At 44.6% G+C, this 23527-nt stretch overlaps 1 protein-coding gene across 12 annotated transcripts in view; it reads left to right on the top strand.

Annotated features, from left to right (window-relative positions):
• DOCK7 (dedicator of cytokinesis 7) overlaps positions 1–23527 on the top strand; it is a 96685-nt gene that overhangs the window by 49176 nt on the left and 23982 nt on the right. For 5 of the 12 annotated variants that reach the window (XM_036387766.1, XM_036387765.1, XM_036387764.1 and 2 more), the window contains exons 15-30: positions 4085–4202; positions 4923–4993; positions 5700–5838; positions 6008–6109; positions 6361–6447; positions 7199–7430; positions 8741–8905; positions 10661–10830; positions 14480–14584; positions 15772–15861; positions 16882–16977; positions 17072–17212; positions 17327–17440; positions 18550–18720; positions 19434–19573; positions 23017–23186. In XM_036387766.1, coding sequence (XP_036243659.1) covers positions 4085–4202; positions 4923–4993; positions 5700–5838; positions 6008–6109; positions 6361–6447; positions 7199–7430; positions 8741–8905; positions 10661–10830; positions 14480–14584; positions 15772–15861; positions 16882–16977; positions 17072–17212; positions 17327–17440; positions 18550–18720; positions 19434–19573; positions 23017–23186 — 2111 coding nt within the window. Of the gene's footprint in view, positions 1–4084; positions 4203–4922; positions 4994–5699; positions 5839–6007; positions 6110–6360; positions 6448–7198; positions 7431–8740; positions 8906–10660; positions 10831–14479; positions 14585–15771; positions 15862–16881; positions 16978–17071; positions 17213–17326; positions 17441–18549; positions 18721–19433; positions 19574–22060; positions 22108–23016; positions 23187–23527 lie in introns of those variants that run through there. The other 7 variants (XM_036387768.1, XM_036387767.1, XM_036387772.1 and 4 more) reach the window with 3 other exon arrangements.

Here is a 23527-nt window from a genome sequence, read left to right as displayed (position 1 = left end):
GAACCATTTTCTTTTTTAACTATTTCATGTAAGAAATATTTATGGTTTATTTTGAATTCTTCCTAACCCCGTCACCTCCCAAAAATCTTTCTTCTTGGCTTAGTCTTTCTAAAAATGTAGGGAGTTAGTGAAGAAATAGCAATGACCAAACAACTGGGGATCAGACATTCTGCCAGGTTTCTACAGCTTGTGTCCCCTGTGCTGCTCAGACACGACACTACCCGTGGGAAAGGTTTGTTTTCCAAAGGGAAAAGGCAGCCAAAGGCCCTGATGTCAAATATTAATGAAGCACTAATTAGCTGCCAAGCACGTTTCCATATTAATGCCAAGGCCATGAAGTCAGACAGTGCTAAACTCACTACAGAGCACCCCTAGATGTCACAACAGTCCCAGAGTCCAGAAGAAAAGTGGGACACAGGAAAGCAGAGAGGAGAAGAGCTTCTGCCATGATTAAACCATAAAATTCAAGAGCTTTGGAAGCCCTGAGAGGGAATCCTGCCTCTGAGAGTTGTCAGGAAAAGATGTATATAACAAACATGATCCTGAAGATCTTTCATGCACCTGGGTGACCCTGATTATATGGGCTTTAAATGATTTTTATAGTAGGAATAAAGCAAAGAAAAAGGTCTTTGGGTTTTACTGAAAAGGGAAATTTTCATAATAAGAAAATTCATTCATAGGAATTTTCATTGTGTAAGAGTTAGGAGCAGCTCTTAATGTTTCAATGCCTTTGTGAAGGATTTTGCAAAATGGCTGCAATGATGTTACATAAATATTTAGAGGAGTGCCTGGTGCCGTTATGTCCATGGCTTGGGAAGCCTTTGCACTTTAGCAATTTATTTTATGGAAGTAGAAGTACTTTTGAGATCTGTTTGAGATAATAGGATAAGCTTTGCATATATTTGGCATGGCATTTTAATAAAAGCTCCAAACACAAGTCCTTGGGTTTACAGCTCCTGCCTGAAACTTTTATTGATGGAAATCAAGACATTTATAATGTTCTGTCACTTTTTCAGCCATCAGTCCCTTTCCATGGCTGTGTTTAGACAGGAAGATCTGAGGTTTTTAGTGATGTGAGGTAGAACAGAGGCTGGGAGAGCTGGGGATGGAGAAGAGAAGGCTCTGGGGGGATCCTAGAGCTCCTTCCAGTGTCTAAAGGGACTCCAGGAAAGCTGGAAAGGGACTTGGGACAATGGCCTGGCGTGACAGGACAAGAGGTGATGGTTTTAACCTGAAAGAGAGTAGTTTAGATGAGATTAGATACTGGGAATAAATTAATGTCTGTGTGGGTGGTGAGGCCCTGGCCCAGTTTGTCCAGAGTTTCCCCATCCCAGGAAGTGTCCAAGGACAGGTGGGACAGGGTTTGGGACAGTGGAACGTGTCCTCTGGACATGGCAGGGGGTGGCATGAGGTGATCTTTACATCCCTTCAACCCAAACCAGGGTTCAAACCCAACTTGACCAGTGGTAAGGTCAAGCAGGATTTTTCCATTTGGGAATCACATTCTGGTTTGCTAGCTGGGCATTTTTTCCCCTTTTTCCATGTAAGTTTTCCACAAAGGGAAGATGCCTGTAATAGGAAACCCTCTGGAGGGAGGCTGCCTGAACAGGGGGGAACATCCCCTGTCCCCTATTCCAGTGGGATCTGTGCATCTCAAATCCCATAAGAGCTTTTTCCCAGTGAAGTGCCCTTAATGAGGGCTTGAAAAGCAGTGGAGAGGGGAATGACCTGTCCCTTTCCTCAGCATAAATCAATCCTTTGCATAAGCCTGCCTTTAATATAGGGATCCTGTAGCCTGGCTTCACAAATACCTTAAATCTTTCTCTTAAGTACTAATAATACTTAATAAAAGTTTTATGAGCAAGGTACATTTTAGAGTAAATTTTCATATCCATTTTCATTTTAAAAGAACATCAAGCAGCAAATGTATTCATGGCAGAACAAAGTAATTTAGGAGAGTCACAAAAATGGCCCTGGCCCTCTCTGAAATAGTAGGGGAGCGTTGATTTGGCAAAGTGACCAGTGGGGATGGGATTCCAAAACTTAATTCACCATGAAGGACTTGAGAGGGAAGAAATTCCCACTTGCCTGCTAAGATTATTCCTCTGCCTGCAGGGGTGAAGCAGAGCCTGGTTCATGAGGCTGCCCCAAATGTCCCTGGAGCTGGACTGCTCTTAGGGAATTCCTTAGGATCAGCATTAGCTGGGGCTGTCTAGATGGGGCTGTTAGGGGAGGAGATTTGAGGAATTGCCATCAGAACCAAGGCCTTGGGTGGGATTCATTGGCCAAAATCTTGCCATTAGTGCCATTTCAGGCAGCCAAGGGCAGCCTCCCTTTGCAGCTACTCCTCCAGGAGTGTGTCCCACCAGTGCAGGTGTTTTGGAAACTCCTGGCATGTAAAAGGCACCAGGTACCTTCCCTGAGTTACTGCCCTTCTGAGAATCCAAAAAAGTCTTTTTGTTACCAACCTCCTGCTGCCAGCACTCGACAGCAGCTGCTTTATTACACCTTAAAAGTTGTCCTGCTGTGCTCCTCACTTCACTTCTGAGCCCATCTGGCATCTGGTGTCTCTGTGGGACAAGGAACAGTTGGAAACCACTCACAAATTGTGTTCAGACCCACGGAACAGTTCCCAGAGGGAAGGGAACCTCTTTTTCCTCTTGCCTCACAAGCCAGGGCTGTCAGAGGGCTGGTTGTGCAGTGTTTGGCCAGAATGCAGCGTGCCAGTCCTTCCTCCCTGGGAGCTGGAGGCAGCCCTGGAAGCCCTCCCTGAGCTCCCATGGACCATCCCTGCTGGATCCCCTGGCTGGAGCCAGGCTGGCCAAGGAGGATGATGCTGGTGTGGTGGGCAGGGCTGGCTGGGAGGTGGGATGGGGATTGCCAGGCTGGTTTTTTAAAGATACGTAACAGTTCATACATTTAGACTTGTTTGGCAGCAAAAGAAGGTTCATTTCCTCTGAATAACTGAATGTTGAGGTGGAAAAGTCTGGGGTTTTTTTGTCTTTAAAAGAACATCAAGGAGCTTTGTGTAGATCTAAATGGCCTTCACAAAGGACAGGTAGGGGTTTGTAGTGGACAGTTTTGCTGATGAAGCGTGAATCCAACTTTCAGCTTGTTGGCAAGGGCCCAGCAGGGCTCAGAGGACAGAAAATACTGCAGAATTTTGCATCTCTTGTGGCTGTTAAAGTAACCAGGGACTTGGAGAAATGGGACTGGAAGGGGTTTCCAGAATGTGTCCCCTGCCCAGAAAAGCTTGAGGTTGTCTTTAAACCCAGCTGGAGAGTGTGTGCCTCACCTGTCCTGAGAAACCACCAGAAAATGGAGGTTTCACACCCTCCAAGGCAATTTGTTCTACTGCTTTAACTCTCCTTACAGCCAGAACATTTTCCCTTGTGCCTGACCTAAATCTCCTGTGCTGCAATTTCCTCCCATTAGGTCCTGCCACATTCCCTGTGGATGTGATGAGCACTTTATTACTTCAGCCTTTGAAACAGTTCTTTAGCTACCTGGGAGTGTTGTCATTACCTGAAGCTACATGTATCTGTTCAGTTTAATCCATCTCAGAGGAGAAATGTAACCTGAAGTTATCCCAATGTCAGGAGATTTAAAAAAGAAAAGAAAAGGAAAAAAAAAAAAAGAAAAAAAAAGGACAGGCCACAAGGAGGGAGGTATTTAACAGAAACCAGCTGCTCTGTGTTGAGCAAATAAAGTAAATAAAGCTTATGTATTCATGTTATATTTGCTCTGTGTTGAGCAAATAAAGTAAATAAAGCTTTTGTATTCATATTTTCTTTCCTCTTGAATTTAGATTGTAGAATCACTAGGAAATTTTTAGATGGATTTTTCAAGTACCCTTCCAAAAAAGAAATGTTTCAAAATGTGATGAGAGTTGAAAAATTATGTCTTTTGATGTGTGCAATAAGGGGTCATTACCAAAGACAAATTGTTTGTCTGGATGTGCACTGCATCTCATGGAACAGAAAATGTCAAACCCTCTGAGTGTGAGCCTTTCCAGAGAGGTTTAAATAACAGCATTAATGAAGGTGTGACCCCTCTCATCAGCTGCTGCCTTTGTCTCTTGCAGGAATCTCCTTTATGTGTATCCACAGAGCCTTAACTTCGCCAACCGGCAGGGATCTGCCAGGAACATCACAGTGAAAGTGCAGTTCATGTATGGAGAGGACCCCAGCAATGCCATGCCGGTGAGGGAGGCCCTGTGCTCCATGGGAAGGAGCACTTAAAACTCCTGTCAGGCTGTTCAAACCTCACTGAAATGCATTTCAAAAGAACGAGTTCAGGGGAATAGAAAATGATATTTCAGAGCAAAGAGTGCAGTTGTGTAGAGTTTGCAAGATGACAGTGGAGCAGCTGGAATTTTAACATGAGATTATTGATTATAAAGGTGGTGAGGCCCTGACAGACATTGTCCAGAGAGATTCTCCATCCCTGGAAGTGTTCAAGGCCACATTGGATGGGACTTGGAGCGACCTGGGATAGTGGAAGCTGTCCCTGTCTCATTCCTGAGATGGGATTTAAATTCCCTTCCAGCCCAACCCATTCTGGGTTTCTGTGTTTGCAGCAGGCACTGCTCATGGTTGGAATAGAAGTTTTGCTTCCATGACAAAGGATTAAAGGTGACAGCTTTGTTCGGGGCCAGCAGTGATCCTCACTCAGAGAGGATCTGTGCAGGGGTGGTTCCACCATCAGTTCTTCTGCCATGTTTGTGTCTGTGTGTCACTGGAGTTGTTGAAATTGTGCCTTTTCAGTGACTGAGTAAGTGCTGCCTATAAGTGAAGGGGCAGGGAACAAGTTGTAATGGGTGCGCAGTAAATGGATCTCTAAATGTCTCTACAGGATTATGGAACAAATTCTTGGCACAGTTTTAAAGGGGGGTTCCTGTGGTTTTTTTCCTCTTTTTGCAGGTCATCTTTGGCAAATCCAGCTGTCCTGAGTTTTCCAAGGAAGCATACACAGCTGTGGTGTATCACAACAGGTAAACACAGTGTGGAAGTGACTCACCAGTGACTGGTGTTAATTATTTAACAATCAGTGTCTGGACAGCACTCACAGAGACTGCAGTGCCAGTTGATGCTGTCCTTAGAGTTTTGTGACAACTGGGAGACAGAGTCTTTGTTTGCTGGGGGACAGATCAGCTTTGTGTGATCCTGAGCACGTAGCCCAGCTCAGCAGATGCTCCAAGTACAGCTCCAGTCAGCAGTCATGAAGATTTATGTTCCAAACTCACGGGTGCAGGTGCTCCCGTTGTTTTCTTGGAACCTTTTAGACATTAGGTACAAATTGGAGCTCCTTGATCTTGAGAATAATTCCATTGCAGCTGGGGTGAGGGGTGCTGAATCCAGCAGGAACATTTTCCTGGCTTTGCAGCTGTGCCAGGGAGAGCTGTTCCAGGGGAGATTGCTGTCCTGCAGGTCAGGCTTGTGGCAGTATCCACGTTGAGACAGGAGTTTATTGCTCATGCGGTTCAGAGTGCCTGTGTGAGGAGGAGGAAGTTGCTGCCCATTTTTTTTTGTGGATTAGAAGTTTTTCCAGTCTTTGGTGATCAGAAAGTGAGCTTTAATCCCTTGGGATTGCCCATACACTCCCTTCCCTGCAGATCCTTTAGCTCAAAGGGTTCAGTCTGGAGCACAAGGTAGCAAACCACTGTGGGTGACTCAGCTGAGGCTCTGCTCTCTGCACAGATCTCCTGATTTTCACGAGGAAATCAAGATTAAGCTTCCAGCCACTTTGACAGACCACCACCACCTACTTTTTACTTTCTACCACGTCAGTTGCCAACAAAAACAAAACACACCCCTGGAGACTCCAGTCGGCTACACCGTGAGTGTCTTTCCATCCTTGTATTTTTCAGGATTCATTCAAATGCATTTGCTGGCTCTTTGTTTAGCATCCCTGTGAGCTCATATCCCATTGGAGAGCTTGGGCAATTGGCAAAAGTCAAAGAAAGCCTTAAGAAATGAGTGTTTTTGTTGTTTTCTTCTCTTTGCAGTGGATCCCCATGCTGCAGAACGGCCGGTTAAAGACGGGTCAGTTCTGCCTTCCTGTGTCATTGGAAAAGCCACCACAGGCTTACTCAGTGCTTTCTCCAGAGGTGAGCTGAGTTCTGCCTGCTGGAAACCAGCAGAATACATGTGAAAAAAAATGAGAGGATGTGCACACATATCTGTGTGTGTGCGTTTATTAATTCCTTAAATAGCGTTAAATTTACACAGAATTTTAGTGTTTGTGTGTGGCTATGTGCATGTGATCTGGCCAAAAGAAATGAAATAAATTGAATTGTAATTAGCAGAGCCTAAACTCTGCTCTCTGTCACATCCTCTCTGATTCTTCCTCAACGTGCAGGTTCCTCTCCCTGGGATGAAGTGGGTGGACAACCACAAAGGGGTTTTCAATGTGGAAGTTGTTGCAGTGTCATCCCTCCACACTCAGGTGGGTGTTCAGAGCAGTCACTGGAATAAAATAATCTTCTGACAGTTGAAACACTGTCAGAGTTGATGCTGTGTATGGCAATCCCTTGTAGTGAAATTACAATCTCGTTTTCAGTTCTGAGCCAGCACACCTGTTTTTCCACATTCTGCTGTGAGTATATTTGAGAAGTTCTGCTTAAAAAGATGAGTGGTTTGGCCTTAATTCACAGGGGGGTGAATGGCCAACAGTGTTTTCAGCCTGTTGTGTTTGATACAACAGCTCTAACACAGCCCAGGCAAATTATGTTTTCTTGTTCTTGTTTTCTTGTTCTTGTTTTCTTGTTCTTCTCTTTCCCCTCCTCCTCTTTTGTTTCCTCCCTGTATTTTCCCTCTGTCTGCCTTTGATCTGAATATAAGGATGACAATCACTTTGTTTAATCATTTGAGCTTTTGTTTTATTAATTCCCACTGTGTCATTTGGATGGGGTGTGTGTATTTTATTTGTGCTGTAAGTAGTAATGTGATTTTAGTGCATTTTTGTCTGGTTTGTCTAAGAATACACAATCTGTGGGTCCTCTAGTTTTGCCTTGATAACTTTGAAACTAGAATTAGAATTAAATATGGACATATCTCTCAAAGATGTTCAGTTTCTGCTAATTTTAAATGGCCAGATAGAAAAATGAGAGTGAGAGCCCATCCCTGAGACACAAATCCATAGAAAATGAAGATATTTGGGGGATTCTTGCTGATTATTGGCTTTTTGCTTGTTGTAGGACCCTTACCTCGACAAGTTCTTTGCACTTGTCCATGCTCTGGATGAGCACATGTTCCCTGTGCGAATAGGAGACATGAGAATTATGGAGAACAACTTGGAAAATGAACTGAAGAGCAGCATTTCAGCTTTAAATTCCTCTCAACTGGAGCCGGTAGTGCGATTTCTTCATCTCCTGCTTGACAAACTGATCCTTCTGGTAGTAAGACCTCCTGTCATTGCAGGCCAAATAGGTATTTTATTTAAGTTTTATAGAGAATTACATAGCTGAAAGTTTGACACTTCCAATTTTATCATATTTATGTAGAAGTAAAAAAGTCCATTTTTATGCTTTATTTTAGTGCCACTAATATACCAAGTGTCTCCCAAATAAAACATGCTGGCATCCAGATCTGGGGTAATATACACAGGAGCAATATTTAATATTTAATAGAATGCCTCTAAGAAGAACTGGGAATTTGGTGTCCAAATTGAGCCACCAGAAAAAAGAGCCTGATTTTCCTGGATGCTCAGCATGTTTTTAGCACTGGAGCTTGTTAAGCTGTCTCCATCCTGACAGAAAATAGGGATTTCAGCCTTATTGGTCACCTTGGAAAATCTGGAAGCAGGTGAAGTAGGAAATTACAGATGCTGCATGTTCCTGTTGTGGATCTGATACTGCCAGACAGAGTGAATAATCCTTTCTTTTGCTCCTGTGAAGGGCTAAGCTCTGGCAGTACAAAAAAATCTCAAGTTTAAGTCAGGATTAAATCCTTACTGTTTAAAGTAGCAGTTTTTGCCGATTTTCTTTTGTAGGAAACCTGAGTTTGGACATGGTGGAATATAAGGATCTAAGACTGCTTTAAAAATAAATACTTTTAAAAGTATTTTCTTAGCTGTATCATTTATTTATTTATTTAATCTTTCTGGAAAAGAATTTACCTGCATTTTTATTTTATATTTTAACGTTCTTTCACTCTTTCAGTGTTCTGAATTGGTTTAGTTGGTTTGTATGGAATATTATGGACATTAGTGACTGGATTTATTTAAAATAAGATTTTCATTCTCTAGCTACTGTCTTCTTCATCCTTAATTTTTCGAGTGTGTAGTTTTTTGTGCTCATTTTCCGAGCAGCTTTTTTCTCTCAACAAAATGAAATTGTTCATTTGATACAGTTTGTATTTTGGCTAAGGCTTAAATAGAGGAAATAATTAACTGAGAAAAGCATGATAAATATCCAAAGGGTATTATCCATCAATTTAACAAAGACTTACTTTTGTTACCATTGCAGTTGATGACCAAAGCTGGGCTGGTTCCAGAAATGGAGCCTAAGCTCATTAAGTTTATTATTAATAAAAGTGGCAGCTGATCACTGGAGCGGCTGTCCTGCTCTCAGGCTGGTCAGACCTGGTTCAAACTCCATGCTCAGTTTGGGATGAGGAAAGCTTGCTGGGCTCTGAGAAGCTCCACCATTTACCCTGCAGGAGGTGGATGAACAGCACATTTAGGATTTCCCCTGGGTCCTGCTGCAGTCTAAACCAAACTCCTCCCTTTTTGCTTTCAGTGAACCTGGGCCAAGCATCTTTTGAGGCGATGGCATCGATCATAAACAGACTTCACAAGAACCTGGATGGCAACCAGGACCAGCATGGCAGGAACAGCCTGCTTGCTTCCTATATTTATTATGTTTTTCGTCTGCCCAACACCTACCCCAACTCACCATCACCAGGTAGCTCTTTTGCTTTTTCATTTTATTTCAAGTTTGGTAAAAGATGGCAGAAGCCACTTGCTGGCAGGTGCTCCTGAGCTCCAGCTGTGTGGCTGCTTCCCTACAGGGCTCTGTTATTAATTTGCCAGTGTAGCCACTTTAAGATGAGTTTAATTGATGTTATTCAGAAATTTAATCATTTGATGATTATTAAAAAGTGTCACTGTTGAAGGATCGTGAATTATGGCAAAAAAAAGGGTTTTAGGGTTTTTTCTATGAGACAGGGGTGATGCACTCCTGGCCTGTCATGTTTCCCAATCTCCTTCACAAGAACTTTTATACTTTAGTCCAGTTCCAGCAAAAGTTTAAACACTGGCTGGAGGGAATAGGTATCCAAAGGGTATTATTAATCAATTAAACAAAGACTTGCAATTGATGACCAAAGTTGGGCTGATTCCAGAAATAGAGCCTAAAGTCATTGAATTTATTATTTATATAATATTTTACATATTTTAATGTATGTATATATATATACATACATACATATATATTACATGGTTTTATTTCTATGTATACCTATAAAATATAGACATTATATATTTAAGGCAGGAGTGCAAAATACTCTAAAACACGTGTCTGGATGCAGGAGGGAAATAAATTAATCCTAGCTGAAAGCGAGGGATGGGAAAGAGGTGGTGTGAGTGACAGCCATAGAAAACCAGGTTTTGGAAAGGATGTTCATGCACAGAGTGGGAAGCTCTGAGAGGTGTTGGGAAGGTTTTGTACCTAAAACTGTTCCCACCTTGGGTGGGTTTTGAGCGTGAGGTTTGGAAAACATCTCGTTAGCTAAAGACAATCCCACAGGGAGCCTTGTGCTTCCCTGTGGCTAAAACAGCTTTTAATTCCCATGCTGGAGTGACTGGGCAGGGCCTGGGTGTCCTGAGGGGGTCTGGGTGATAAAGGATAGCCAGAGTGACCAGACTGGGGAGGCCTGGGTGTCCTGAAGGGGTCTGGGTGATGAATGGCTAGGCAGGGCTGGCTGTCCTGAGGGAGCCTGGGTGATGGAGGATGGCCAGAGTGACCAGGCAGGAGAGGGCCTGGGTGTCCTGAGGGGGTCTGGGTGAGGGGTGGCCACACTGACCGGGCAGGGCTGGGTGTCCTGAGGGTGAGGGATGGCCAGACTGATCAGGCAGGGGAGACCTGGGTGTCCCAAGGGGCTCTGGGTGATAATGGATGGCTGGACTGACCGGGCTGGGCTGGGTGTCCTGAGAGTGAGGGGTGGCTGTACTGACCAGGCAGGGCTGTCCTGAGGGCTCTGGGTGAGGGCTGACCAGGCAGGGCTGGGTGTCCTGAGGGGCTGTGGGTGAGGGATGGCCACACTGACCAGGCAGGAGAGGCCTTACTGTCCTGAGGGGCTCTGGGTGAGGGGTGGCCACACTGACCAGGCAGGGCTGGGTGTCCTGAGGGCTCTGTGTGAGGGGTGGCCAGGCTGACCAGGCAGGGCTGGGTGTTCTGAGGGCTCTGTGTGAGGGGTGGCCAGGCTGACCAGACAGGGCTGGGTGTTCTGAGGGGCTCTGGGTGAGGGGTGGCCACATTGACCAGGCAGGAGAGGCCTTACTGTCCTGAGGGGCTCTGGGTGAGGGGTGGCCAGGCTGACCGGACAGGGCTGGGTGTCCTGAGGGCTCTGTGTGAAGGGTGGCTGCACTGACCGGACAGGGCTGGGTGTCCTGAGGGCTCTGTGTGAGGGGTGGCCGCACTGACCGGGTGTCCCCGCAGGTCCCGGCGGCCTGGGCGGGTCGGTGCACTACGCCACCATGGCCAGGTCGGCCGTGCGCCCCGCCAGCCTCAACCTGAACCGCTCGCGCAGCCTCAGCAACAGCAACCCCGACATCTCCGGCACCCCCACCTCGCCCGACGACGAGGTGCGCTCCATCATCGGCACCAAGGTACGGCTGTCCTGTCCTATCCTCTCCTGCTGGGGACCCCCCAGAGCCCCAGCACCTCCCAGTCCTTCCTGAGTACCAGGGAGGCGCTTGGGGGTGTCCCAGCCCCTCCTCAGCCCTCTCCCAGCTGTTGCTGTTGGCACACAGGAATGCCGCTCCTTGGAAATGTCTCTGACTTTTGGAGCCATCCTGGAGTGCTGCTTCCACAGGTGTGGGGGCTGAGGGCAGGAGTCCTTCTGGATTTGTCTCCCCCTCACTTTTTGCATGGCCAGCAGCCAAATCCTGAGCCCAGCTCTGTTGTGTCTCCCCAGACCTTGCATCCTCTTACCCCACTCTTCCTCCCAACCCCAAACCCCCTCCTCTGCTCTGCATTCAGCTGCTCAGGTTTCTCTACTCCTCGTGTCCATAGCGGGTGTATTCCTGCACACAGCAGGAATATTCCTGCTCCCCGTGTGGCCCAGAGAGGATCTGGGATGCTGGTGAGAGGCACAGTCTGGCCTGCTGAGCACAGGGGCACTGACTCCCACACTGGCTGCCCACCCCAGAAAGTGACATTCCAGTGTGGGTGCAGAGCATCCAGCATGGTTGTACTCTGGCTTTTGAGTAAAGAGTAAATTCAGTAAATTTCAGTAAATCCATCTCCTCCTGCTGACTTCTAACTACACAGAACCACCACAGTCCCAATCTGAGCCCTTCATTTTGTGCCTAAAATAGGTGGGATGAGCCAGGACAAAGCAGTGTTGGTAATTCCCTCCCTTGAGAGGGGTGCCCGAGCTGCTTTGGGGTTTTCTCGTTTCTTTTTTTTTTATTCTTCAAACTGTGATAACTTCACCAGGGTGAGACTTTTTCCCACCATGGCCTTTCACTCTTCCAACATAGGTGAATTCCTGAGCCCTTTCAGGGACCTGTTAAATTCCTTTGGAAGTTTAGGGAGCAAGGTTGTTACCAAAGCCGCCACCCTGACCACACAGGCTTGACGTGGCTGATGCTGGGTTTTATTAGAGCAAGAAAAACACAGTTTGAGGAAGAGGTTACCAATTTTAAATGAATAACATCATTTGCTGACCAAATAAGAGGCTGAAGAATTGTGGGTAGGCAAATGATTATTTCTTACATCAAAGTCTGGACTTAGAGGTCTTTTAAAGAAATATTTTAAAGACCACTTCAGTATCTTGCTAATTAAACAAGCCTGACCTTTTGTGAAATGCCACAGGCACTGATGTGCATATGGAATTTACCCAGGCTATCAGAAGTTTAACGTGTGCTGGCTTGGTGAATAATGTCACAGTACAAAATGAAGAGAGATTTCTTCCAGAGGTGTACTCCAGGCCTTAAAGGAAAACCTGTTCTGTGGATAATTGCTGAGGGAAAAGTTTCCTTTAGGGTAGTCTGAGCATCAGGAATTAACCTCAGTCTGGCTATACAGACTTTTGGTTGAGTGTAATTATTTCTGTTTATCAGTATCAATAGACAAAAATAAGACACTTCTTGAGATGCTGACATGAGTAAAAGGGTGCAAAAATCCCTGTTGTTTCTCCAAGTAATGGCTTAAGGAATAGATAGATTCTAATTTGAAGGGTAGGTTTCCTATCACAGGAAGTTTTCTGCTTTAAAACAACTCCAATTGTGGGGTGTTTGTCGTTTGAGGGAGGTCTTCAAAGTCCAGTCTAGCGTTATTTTTTATTCTAATGTAAGGTATTTAGAGGTGTGGTATAAGTAAGTCTCCTTTATCTCCTCTTACTTCATTTTGAAAACTCTGTACAGGATTTGGAAGATTTCTGTTTGTTGTCACAGCAGAGGAGGTCTTAGGTCTGTCACTTGTTTTGCCATCATTTGTGAATTGAAACCATGTAAATTTTATTCCCTACTAAAGAAAATACATTAAATGCCCAAAAAGACATGTTTATAGTGATCCTGGAATGCTGGAGATGTGCTGGGAAAAACCCAGAAGGCGTTTGTGGGGTTTCATTGCTCTGCCAGTGATTTTCCCAGGTGTGGGTTATGTTCCTGCACAGACCCAGATGCAGGTTGAGCCCCAGGGGCAGCACAGAATTTAACAACAGCTTTGTGAACTTTGGAGTGACTCTGCCAAGCAATAAGAAGCTCTTGTACTCCTTCTGTTTTCTGAAGAGGAAAGAATCCTTCCCTTTTTAGATTTTTGCAAAATGACTTTTGCTTCTGCAAACACAGTGTGTTTAATTGTTATCCTCAGAAGCAGAACGACAAGATTAGGAAACCCTGAGAGAGAAATGTGAGGGGGATAAAGGCATTTTCAAAATTAGTCCTGATTTTACAAAACAAGAGCTTAGTTCAGCATTCTGCAAAGCCCTTTCGACTTTAAATCACTGTGAGCAAAATAAAGCATGTTTATGGGGCTGAGCAGGGCACAGGGCTTTGATTTATTCCTGCCAAAAAGTAATTGAGATTAAAACACTCTCCTTATGCGTTCAGTATTTTTTTTATTGGACATCTTAAGCAAAATTACAGCACTGCGGAGCTCTGCCTCGAGGAGCTCGGTGGATTAATGGTTTGAATCCCAGGTTACAGCTCTCACACCAGGTTCAACCTTGAGGTGGATTTTAGTTTGCTGAGAGAAATAGATGATTTGGCTTGGTGGACTTTGCAGCTGATGCTGATCACTGGGATGAAATGGGCTGCACCTTTGCTTTGTATATTGGGGAAAAGCCCTAAGTTGGAACAGAGGTGAGGATGGAAGCTCTCGCTCAGGTGAGGGTTGTTAAAATCAAAGTGTGGTATTTATAAGGAACTGTGTCTGCCAGAGCTGCTTCCTGGGACCCAGGGAAGTCCACTCCATCCCCCTGAATGTTCCTGATTTGGGAGCAGCCTGAGTGACAGCACAAGTTTAAATTTTTCCTTCCTTCTGAGTGTCTCAAGGAGAAGAGAGCAGAGAAAGGAGGGATCCACAGTGATTTTGCCAAAATGATCCACTGCAGTAGAATTTGTAGTACAGGCTAGATTGAGCTTTTGAAAAGCAGGATGGTTTTTCAAATGTTTTGCTTGGAAAATAGGTTGGTTCCAGAAAAGGTACGTGCTCTTCCCTCCCTTTGCCACAGTGCCCAGAGGAAATGCCCAAGTGTCCATGTGAAATCCTGTCCACAGGTTCTTCTGCCAGCAGTGCTGGACTTTGATTCCATAGGCAGGGAACCCTGTGAGGATTGACAGTCAGTCTCTTCAGTTTCTCAGAATTTCTGTAAGAATTGTAGAGCTTATGAAATCTGGGCTACCCTGAAGGTGCTGGAGACCTCAGAGAGCTTCCTCACATCTCAGCACCAGTTTTCCTCTGTCACAGTGTAAATCTCACCTGGCTCCATGGGAATGGGTTTAAACTGAGCAAAAGACAAGTGGGATTTTTCATGAGGAGGAGAGTTTTTGAATGTCAAGCATTCCAGACAGGACAGGCCAGACCAGACCAGAGCTGTTGACAGGATTAATGTTCTGTATGTATGTGAGATATAAAATAATCCTCTGGACTCGATGTCGCGACAGGCGCCCGAGAACTCAGGTTCTAAGTGCTGATGTGTTTGCAGTGTACCCACTTTGATTGCTTGTAAGGACTGAACTTTGACTACTGTATGGCATGCAACATGTAATATTTCTTTCCTTTCCCAACTGCTTTCTGTCACATGCCCAGGGCTTGGACCGCTCCAATTCCTGGGTAAACACTGGTGGTCCAAAAGCAGCCCCATGGGGATCCAACCCCAGCCCAAGTGCAGAGTCAACACAGGTGGTGTCTTCGGTAGAGGTTTTTCTGCCTTTGTTTTCCCTGATGTTTCCCTGTAGAATATCTTCCTTTCAGTGCATATTCCAGTTTTGATGGTTTCTCTTTTTTTTTTTTTTCTTTTTTTTTTTTTTTTGGTAATTGTTTATTTGAAAACTTTTCAGTTTGATTTTACAAATTCTCATCTTGTCCCCCACCACCCCACCACACTGCATGAGAAACCTCCGATCGCGTGAACGTGTCCCCTCCTTTCATTTCAGTGGTTGCTGGTCTGTGAAATGTAAATGCTGTGACTGCTTTTGTTTTCTTTTTTTTCTCTTTCTCTCACACTAGTTTCAGCTTCAGGTGGAGCACATTTCTAAGTGGGAACATTAATCACAGCTTCATAGTTTTGTTCATGTTTGCCATTCCTTTCGATGTCGTGAACCATTTTGCCATTCTCATCAAGCATTTAGTACTCATTGTCCAGTAATCCTTCATTACTTGTTTGAGTGGAATATTGTGAACCCAAATTGACTGCCACATATGAAATTCTCTCTTAAAACATGTCAATTTGAGTGCTGGAGGCAGTGATTTGCCAGGGCCAATTGTATTGTTCTGTGTTGCAAAGTATGAAAACTTTACAGCAGCTTCAGTCAGGAAGAGTTTATTTAGCCCCCGTTGCCTGCTGCTCTCCACTGCATGGTTGCCTTGAACGTACCTCTCAACTGCTCCTCCTTCCCAGGTTTATCAGCCTTCCCAAAATATTTAGTTCCAATTCACTTGCTCTCGTGGCAAATTATTTCCATCTGAAGCAGAACTTGAGTGATTTTCCCCTTGCCCGTGGCAGCAGAGCGTGGCTGTGGGTACATCCCCCCACGCTTGGCCTCTGGTAGATTGAGAGGTATGGGCTGAAATTCCAAGTATTACCTGTGCATGTTGATAAAATGCAACGATGGAAAAGTTTCATGCTTTGCAGCATTGTCTTTGTGCATCAGAACATGCAGTTCTTTAAATAACCTGTATGTCTTAAAACCAATCAGAATTGCTGTCGTTTTGTTTAGACCCAATCTGTAAATGCCTAAGAGTTTGAGAATGCTTAAAAAGCTGTAAAAACCCTACAGTTGGAAGAGTATTTTTGTAAACGTTCGTTGTCCTTGAGCTGCAAAACCCATCCACGGCAAACTTTAATGTCCTGTCATCATTCATTCATCTCCACTCCGTAGGCTACGGATCGAAGTTGTAATCGTATGTCTTCGCACACTGAGACGTCAAGTTTCTTACAAACATTAACAGGACGATTACCAACCAAAAAGGTAGATTTCAGTGGAGACAATTGGTATTGTGGGGCAGGGAGGTCAAGTTATTCTGAAAACGTGATGCAATTTATTCTTTTATTTATAGCCTGATTATTTTTTTTTCCCTCCCGAGGTCATTAGGAACTGCTGGTGCTTAACACCTCTGAATATCCAGGCTGTAGGGAATGTGAAGTATTTGGAATTGAATTGGGAAGAACTAAATGATCAGGAGTTGCTTGTCTGATTTAATGGCCATAGTGTTTGGGGCCAGTTTATTACTGGCTTTCAAAAAATATGAATAGCACTGTCTAGACACGTAAATGATGCATTTTGTGTGCAAAATGAAAATGTGTTGGATGGCTCAGTGTGCTGAGCTCACTTATCCAGGTGTTAATCCAGAGAGACTCTAGAAAGGGAATGGGAGTCACTTTGAAAGTGAACTCCCTTACAGGAAATGAGGACCTCGTAAACAATGTCAGAAAGGCAAAATGCCAGAGCTTTTGTGTAAAGAAAACGTGGCCACTGCCACCGTCAGTCTGTGGGTTGGTCTTTTCCAAGAAAAGAAATCCAAGAGCTGTTTGAGCCCCATGTTTCTTTTTTACTGTCTTAAGTCCTTTCTCACAGTAAATATACATCTTTGTACAAATCACGTTATATGTCCACTTTTTACTCCTTTTTCCTGCGAAAATCAGACCAGGCAGAAAGGTAGACTTTTTAAACTAAACTAATTTGAGCACCAACCTTTTTTTTAAGTTGTTATTTCTTGGGGGCGGGTGGAAAATTCTTTTGACACTTGAGATTCAATCCTGGAGCGAGATGCTGTGAAACGTTTCTCACATCACATGTCATAACCTCATCCCTCATTGTTAGCTGGGGATTTCTTTATGGGATGCCACCACTGCTGTCATGTCCTCAGTTATTTAGTTTGCTTAACTCATTGTTTGCCACACTTGCCACGGACCGTGCTGACATTTCTCATGGGGGCTGTGTTGGGGGCTGCTCTGGAGGCTCGGGCTGACTCTGGGTTTGACTCTGTAGCTTTTCCACGAGGAGCTGGCCCTGCAGTGGGTTGTGTGCAGCGGGAGTGTGCGGGAGGCGGCCCTGCAGCAGGCCTGGTTCTTCTTCGAGCTGATGGTGAGCAAACACCTCCCTGATGTCTCCCAGCCCCTGCTTTCAAACAGAGCCAGCCACAGCTGCAAGTGGCTCTGCTGTAATTTATATCCCATAGGTGAAGAGCATGGTGCATCATCTGTATTTTGCTGACAAACTGGAAGCGCCGAGGAAGAATCGTTTCCCGGAGCGCTTCATGGATGACGTGTCTGCACTGGTCAGCACAATCGCTGGTGATATAGTCTCCCGCTTCCAGAAGGTGATGGCAAACGATTACACTGAGCCCAGCTCAGCCACCCCAGCCCTCCTGCCTCTTGTTTGCTTGAAAACACACAGGGTTCTTCATCTGCTTTCTGGTTTTCCTTCTCTCCAGGACACGGAAATGGTGGAGCGGCTCAACACCAGCCTCGCGTTTTTCCTCAATGATTTGTTGTCCATCATGGACAGAGGATTTGTTTTTGGTCTTATTAAGACCTGCTACAAACAGGTGAATGCAGATAAACATTGTGGCTTAACTGAACCGTGGCAGAGCCTGTTAGTGTTAGATTTCTCTGGACAGACAGTAAAGTATGGACACAGAATTCCACTGTTCAGGTCTTAGAGCAGGGCATTCGCAGAGGTGATTTAGGGTTTACGCCTCTCTGATTACACTGTTAACTGTTAATTAGGAGTCACTCCCTGGAGTGAATGGGCAGGCAGCAGGAAGGGAGAATTATTCCCTCTGCTCACCACGTTCAGAGTAATTGAATCAAAAATTAGTGGGAGGTTCTGTGAGGGAGCTCAGACTGTCGTAGTCTCTTAAGGACACGGTGACCCTGGGTGATCATGTTGATCACTGAGCTCCTCTTCCATCCTTTGGGGCATGCAGGGTGTCCTTCCCCATAAGGAGGGCTCCTCCCACATTTGCAGTGTGACAGGGAAATCAGCCTACACCACAAAGTTTTGTTTGACTATAAACATCCATTCTGATGCTGTGTATAGAGGAGATAACAGGGGATCAGTAAGAAGTGGGCTAAACTTAGACTAATTTTCCCTGTAGAGTCTAAAACATTCTCTGTAAGGGCAGAAGAACAGCAAGAGCATTTAAGATTTTAAGCTGCCTGCTGTATATTACATATATTATGTGTCATTAATTATATTTTTATATATAAAAAATATATGTATAAAACCCAACCTGCATCTTGGAGCTATTAGTGCATCACACTGGTTCTCACAACTCCCTGCTGAAATCAATAGGAAGTGGGAATTACAGAATCAAAGAATGGTTTGGGTCGGAAAGGACCTTAAAGATGATCTTGTTCCAACCCCCCAACAGGTGAAGCCCACAGTTCTTCATTTGGTTATTTAAATACTACTGCTGTATAGATCTTGGATTGAGAGATATGTCAGGGATGTGTGTGGCTCCTGCAAATCAGGAACTGAATTTCTAACACAAAAAAAGTGCTGTGGACATGGATGTGACCATTTAATGACACCAAGCTCTGCAGTTCTTGCTTTGGGAGTGATTCTGGGGAGCAGGGGTGTGCCAGGGGGGCTCACCTTGCAGTTACACTCTCTTTTGGTGCTGACTGCAATGCTGTGGGCTGGATTTTCCAGGTGTCTTCAAAGGTGTATTCCTTAACAAATCCAAGCAACCTGGCATCTCTGAAGCTGGACTTCCTGCGCATCATTTGCAGCCACGAGCACTATGTCACCTTGAACTTACCTTGCAGCTTGCTCACACCACCTGCATCTCCATCACCATCCGTGTCTTCAGCCACTTCCCAGGTACTGAGAAATTTGGGAAATACAAGTTGAGCTCAGAGCTGAGAATGAAATCCTCTGAGGCAGTTGTATCACTGTACTTTAGTCCCTGTGGCTAATATTTTTGGAAGTGTTTATTTAGAAATCAGTTTTTCCTGCCGCAGAGGTTCTGATTTCTTTTGAGCTTTTATTATTGAGGAAAGAGTGCCCGTATCCCTCTCCTGGTAGTGACCATACCCTGTCCTTAGCAACCTGGTCCTCTCTTGTGTTGGACAAACACAAATAAGCCATAAAGGAAAACACTTTGTCCAGTGTTACCCCTTTTCTGGCAACACAAGGGACTTCAGAGCTCTCTGCATCTTAGTCCTGGCCTGCTCAGAAAAAGTAATTTGAATTAATGTGTCATTCAAGTGGATTAATTAGTTGCAAAATCACGTAAACGAAATCAATTAAAGCCTTCTTCAGCCTGGATAAGAGCATCTTCGAGTTAAAAGTTTAACCAATCCACTTTTAAAGGTTATTTGGTTTAACTTTCCTAACAGGGGAAGACAGTAACAACAAACAGAATTAATGGAAGAGTTACTGAGCTGGGATGGAATTTAAGTGTAGATGTGCCTTGATCCAAACAGAAAAGGGAAAAGGCATGAGGTTGTCTTTAATTCTGAAAACTGCTTCTTGTGTGTTTCCTAAGCTTTGACTCTGTTCATGATGCAGCTTCTGAAACTTGATTTTTTCAGAGTTCTGGGTTCTCCACAAATGTCCAAGACCAGAAGATTGCAAATATGTTTGAGTTGTCTGTGCCTTTCCGCCAGCAGCATTACCTGGCCGGGCTGGTGCTCACAGAACTGGCTGTCATTCTAGATCCTGATGCAGAAGGGTAAATCTTCACAAAGTTTTGTTTTTCCAAGAGCTTTCTGAAATTCCAAGCAAATGGTGGATGCAAAGAAAGTCCTGGCACGGCCAGAATTTACACAAATTAGTAAGCTATGATAAGAAAACAGTGGTTTAAGAATCTTCTTTCTTCTTGCCTCTTCTGTTTCTTCCTTATCCCAGACTCTGTAAACGTGATTTCAATCACATTTTTCCAGCTGAGAACAGGTAAAGAGGTTCCTGCTGGAGCCCCCAGATGCCACAGGGGCACTGCTGGAGCTCTGAAAGGAAAATAGCTTTTCTCAAATGTAACAGGAAAATAATTTCCAACATTTAGGAAGCCTCTCTTGCTGGTGGTTTTAAATGTTACAATATATTTTGCCTGTGGTTCTCCCAGCTCTTTTTAACTGTAAATTATGCATTGATGAGGCCCCTGTGGGTTATACAAATAGACAAATAGAGTCAAGCATGCAGAGTTTGTCAGTGACTCGCCTGGCTTGTGCAGCAAATAATTTTCTGCTCTAGTCCTGACATCCAGCCTGTTCCTTATGTTATTTAGGGCTGTTTTCTGCCTTGCCTCTTTAAAATGGGTTGCAATGGAAATTATTGATTGCTTCCACAGTCCTGAGTTCCCTCACAGACATTTTTCTCAAGGCGGACTCAGAAATATCAGCCGAGTCGACAAATGCTGATGATTCATGGTTAATTCTGCCCCTTTGCCAAGAGGTCTCTGGAGTTAAACATTCATTCTGTTTCCTCTTGGAGAAGAAAGTGATGCCATAAACTGGAATATTTTCCTGTACATATACATAACACGCTGCAGTCCCATTTGTTTGGCCTGAAATGGAAAAAGCAGCAAATCTTTACCCATATGTGCTGTCTGCAGAAATCCTTTTTGTGCCAGAGGAGCATCCTGCTCACTGGTTAGAAATCAGGCCTTGTCTCTGAGTGTGTTTGCCCTTGTTCTTCACAAACTTTCTGTTCTCTACCTGCCTACCAAGCCCTTAAGCCTGGCCCAGGATGGTGATCTGTGCACAGAGGAGTTTGCTGCTCTCCCCTGGGGAGACAACTCCTCTCTCTGTCAAGCCAGAAAAAGGCCCCTGGTACCAGTTCAGCTCTGGAGATGCATTTGGATCCAAGCTCCTGAATTTGGGGGCAGATGTATACCTGTAAAACATTTACTTCTTAATGTTTTCCAGAAAAAAACCTGGAGTTTCAGGTTTGTTGACTTCTCAAGCTCAAACCCTCTGCATTTCTCCTGGTAGATCTATCAGATAGTAAACCAAGTGTGTTCAGATCTGCTCTTCCCTTGCTGTGAAGACTTTTTACAGTCATGCATGATCACCAGAAGAGAGTGCTGGCACTTGCCTTCCATAAAATATTGTGGCCACCACTGGAGTAAGCTCAGAATTGTTCCCAGTTCATTATCCTGCAGCAGCAGTGGAAGGGCTGTTCAGCTAGTTGCTTATTGTGTTAGAGCCCTGCTTTAGGCCTTGATAGGTGATCCAGAGCCTTAAATGTGTTCTGGCCTTGCTCTTTTTGCTCCACTATCAGGATATGTTTAGTTTTAGCTCATTTTATAAGAACTCTTTGGACTGAGTTGGACAGAGAAGGAGTCAGGTCCCTGGTGCCTGGAGGTGTGTGTTGGATGCATCCCTCAGTGTGACAGGGTGCAGAGCAGCCCTGCAGAGCACCTGCAGCCTGAAAAACAGGACAAACAAAGCATGCAGGGGAAGGGATCCAGCTGAACGTGACAGTCCCAGCAGCTGGGCCCTGCACAGTTGGCTCTGCAAACACTGCAGGGGTGCTTTGGCCATCACACACAGTGCCCACGCTGCCCATCTTGGCTGAGGGTGCAGGCCAGAAGTGAGAAAATCAGAATTCAGCCCTCAGAGTTCAGTGCCAGAGTCGCTTTTGCACAAGTGTGGGTGGGTGTTGACAGAAATCCAGGCCAGGGCTGAGATAAGGGAGGGGAGGGAGGGAGGCGAGATCGATTCACTGCCTTATCAGGCAGGAAGAGCAGGGGGCTGCATTTCCTCCTCTCCACCAGGGATTGATCCACCACAGTGCCCACCCAGCTCTGGGAAAGTGACAAAGAAATCCATGGATCCCTAGGCTGGAATTACACTGCCTTGCTTGGATGTTTTCCCCATCTGCAGTTTTATGGCCTCTGGGATAGTTTCCCTTGAAATTTTAAAAACATGATTTAGGTGCCACTCCTTCAAAATGATACAAAGACTTTTCTTTATCCTTAATCTAAAGGAACCAGTCACTTAAATAAGCGTTTCCTTCCTAGTTGTTAAGGCTCTCACTAATTACACAAGCAAGCAATTGTAGGATCTCATTATGGCTTGATTAAAAGCCACAGGGAGGACCTGCAGCTCCAGTAGCTGATGTCCTCCCAAGCTGTACTGCTGCTTTATAGTCAACTTCAAACCCCCAAAAATCCAGTCAAAGCCTCTTTTTTTAACCAGAACTCACCTCTACTTTTCAGGTAAAGTGGATACTGCCTGAAATTCAGCACTTGTTTTAATACCTCAGGTCTGAACATTGCAGCTTATGTTTTGCTACTGCCTAATGTCTGAGCTTCCTTGGCTGCTTCATGCATGGGGTAAAGTGTCTTCTTGGCTGGTTTGCCTACAGAAGCAAATAGCTGCAGAGAGAACCTGCTATTTGCTCTGGGAGAGTTTTGCCTCTGCGTGGTGGCTGAGGGGATTGAAAGGAGCAGAGTCCTTGAGAGATTCAGGGGAGGTTTTGTGTTTTCAAGGAGGTTCACATGTGGTGCTCTATAGAACGGGCTCTGCCAGTGTTTACATCTGAATAATGACAGAAGCCCTTTTGGCTATTTTTCCTTCTATCCCTTCATGTCTTTGCCACTTTTTATTCAGAATTTTGGATCTGTAGTCTCCTGTTTTGGTTCAATATTTGCATGGGGTAGGGGGGGGAGCTGAAGCAGAAACTTCCTGATCATTTGATTAAAGCAGTGTTCTGGTTTAGGAGGGTTTGTCTCTCTGTAAATGGTGTTAAATAACAACAGAAAAAGAATACAATGAATAGTTTTACTGAACCCACTGTCCTCTCAAGTTTCTCTCCCTATTTTCCGTATTCCCTAAGTTTTTCTAAGAGATTTTAGTAGATTCAATGCTTCGGCATAGCAGTAACTGGGACTTTGAGGGTTTTTAATGGAATATATGAGAGTGTTCACATTATATGGGTGTGCATTCCATGAGATATTTTTGCCCATTTTACAAGGCACAGTGAAAAACCAGCCAGCCATCTGTAAAATCCCTGGGAGATCAAAAAAACCCATGCAGCGGCAGTTCGCCTGAAGTTAAAAATAAAAAACGGGATTTTTTTTTTTTTTTTCCCTTTTTGAAGCCCCTTAGTTTTAAAAGAGAGTTTGCTTTGAAGATATTAACTAATGTGCATGACCCAACTGTCTTTTAACAGATTATTTGGATTGCATAAGAAGGTCATCAACATGGTACACAACCTGCTGTCCAGCCACGACTCGGACCCGCGGTACGCTGACCCCCAGGTAAAGGCCCGGGTGGCAATGCTGTATCTACCTCTGATTGGCGTGATCATGGAAACTGTGCCTCAGCTCTATGACTTCACAGGTATTTGATATTCTCTGCCTTGCCTGTCTTGCTCACCAGACTTGGGTGTTTGGGTTCTGAAATTAAATTATGAACACCTTTGCTGTCAGATGAGGTTGTTTCTGAATTTTGATTTGGACATTTTTTGGTGTTTGTTTTCACTTGCAAAGTGTGCCTTCAATGCCTGTTAACACTCAAAAGTTGCATTTGCCCACTTGTTAGCATGAAATTTAAAAAAAGCAGTGTGCTTTAGTTGACCTCCTACTGGCTGATGTAAATGCAAAGTCAGCTTCCATCTGTATCTCTGACTTGCTTAAAAAGTCACCCCTCTCACTGTACCAGAGTCCCTAAATCGAAAGGAT

This window comes from Molothrus ater, chromosome 9 (assembly GCF_012460135.2).
Source record: "Molothrus ater isolate BHLD 08-10-18 breed brown headed cowbird chromosome 9, BPBGC_Mater_1.1, whole genome shotgun sequence".
NCBI lineage: Eukaryota > Metazoa > Chordata > Aves > Passeriformes > Icteridae > Molothrus > Molothrus ater.
This window is presented reverse-complemented; position numbering and strand designations above follow the sequence as displayed.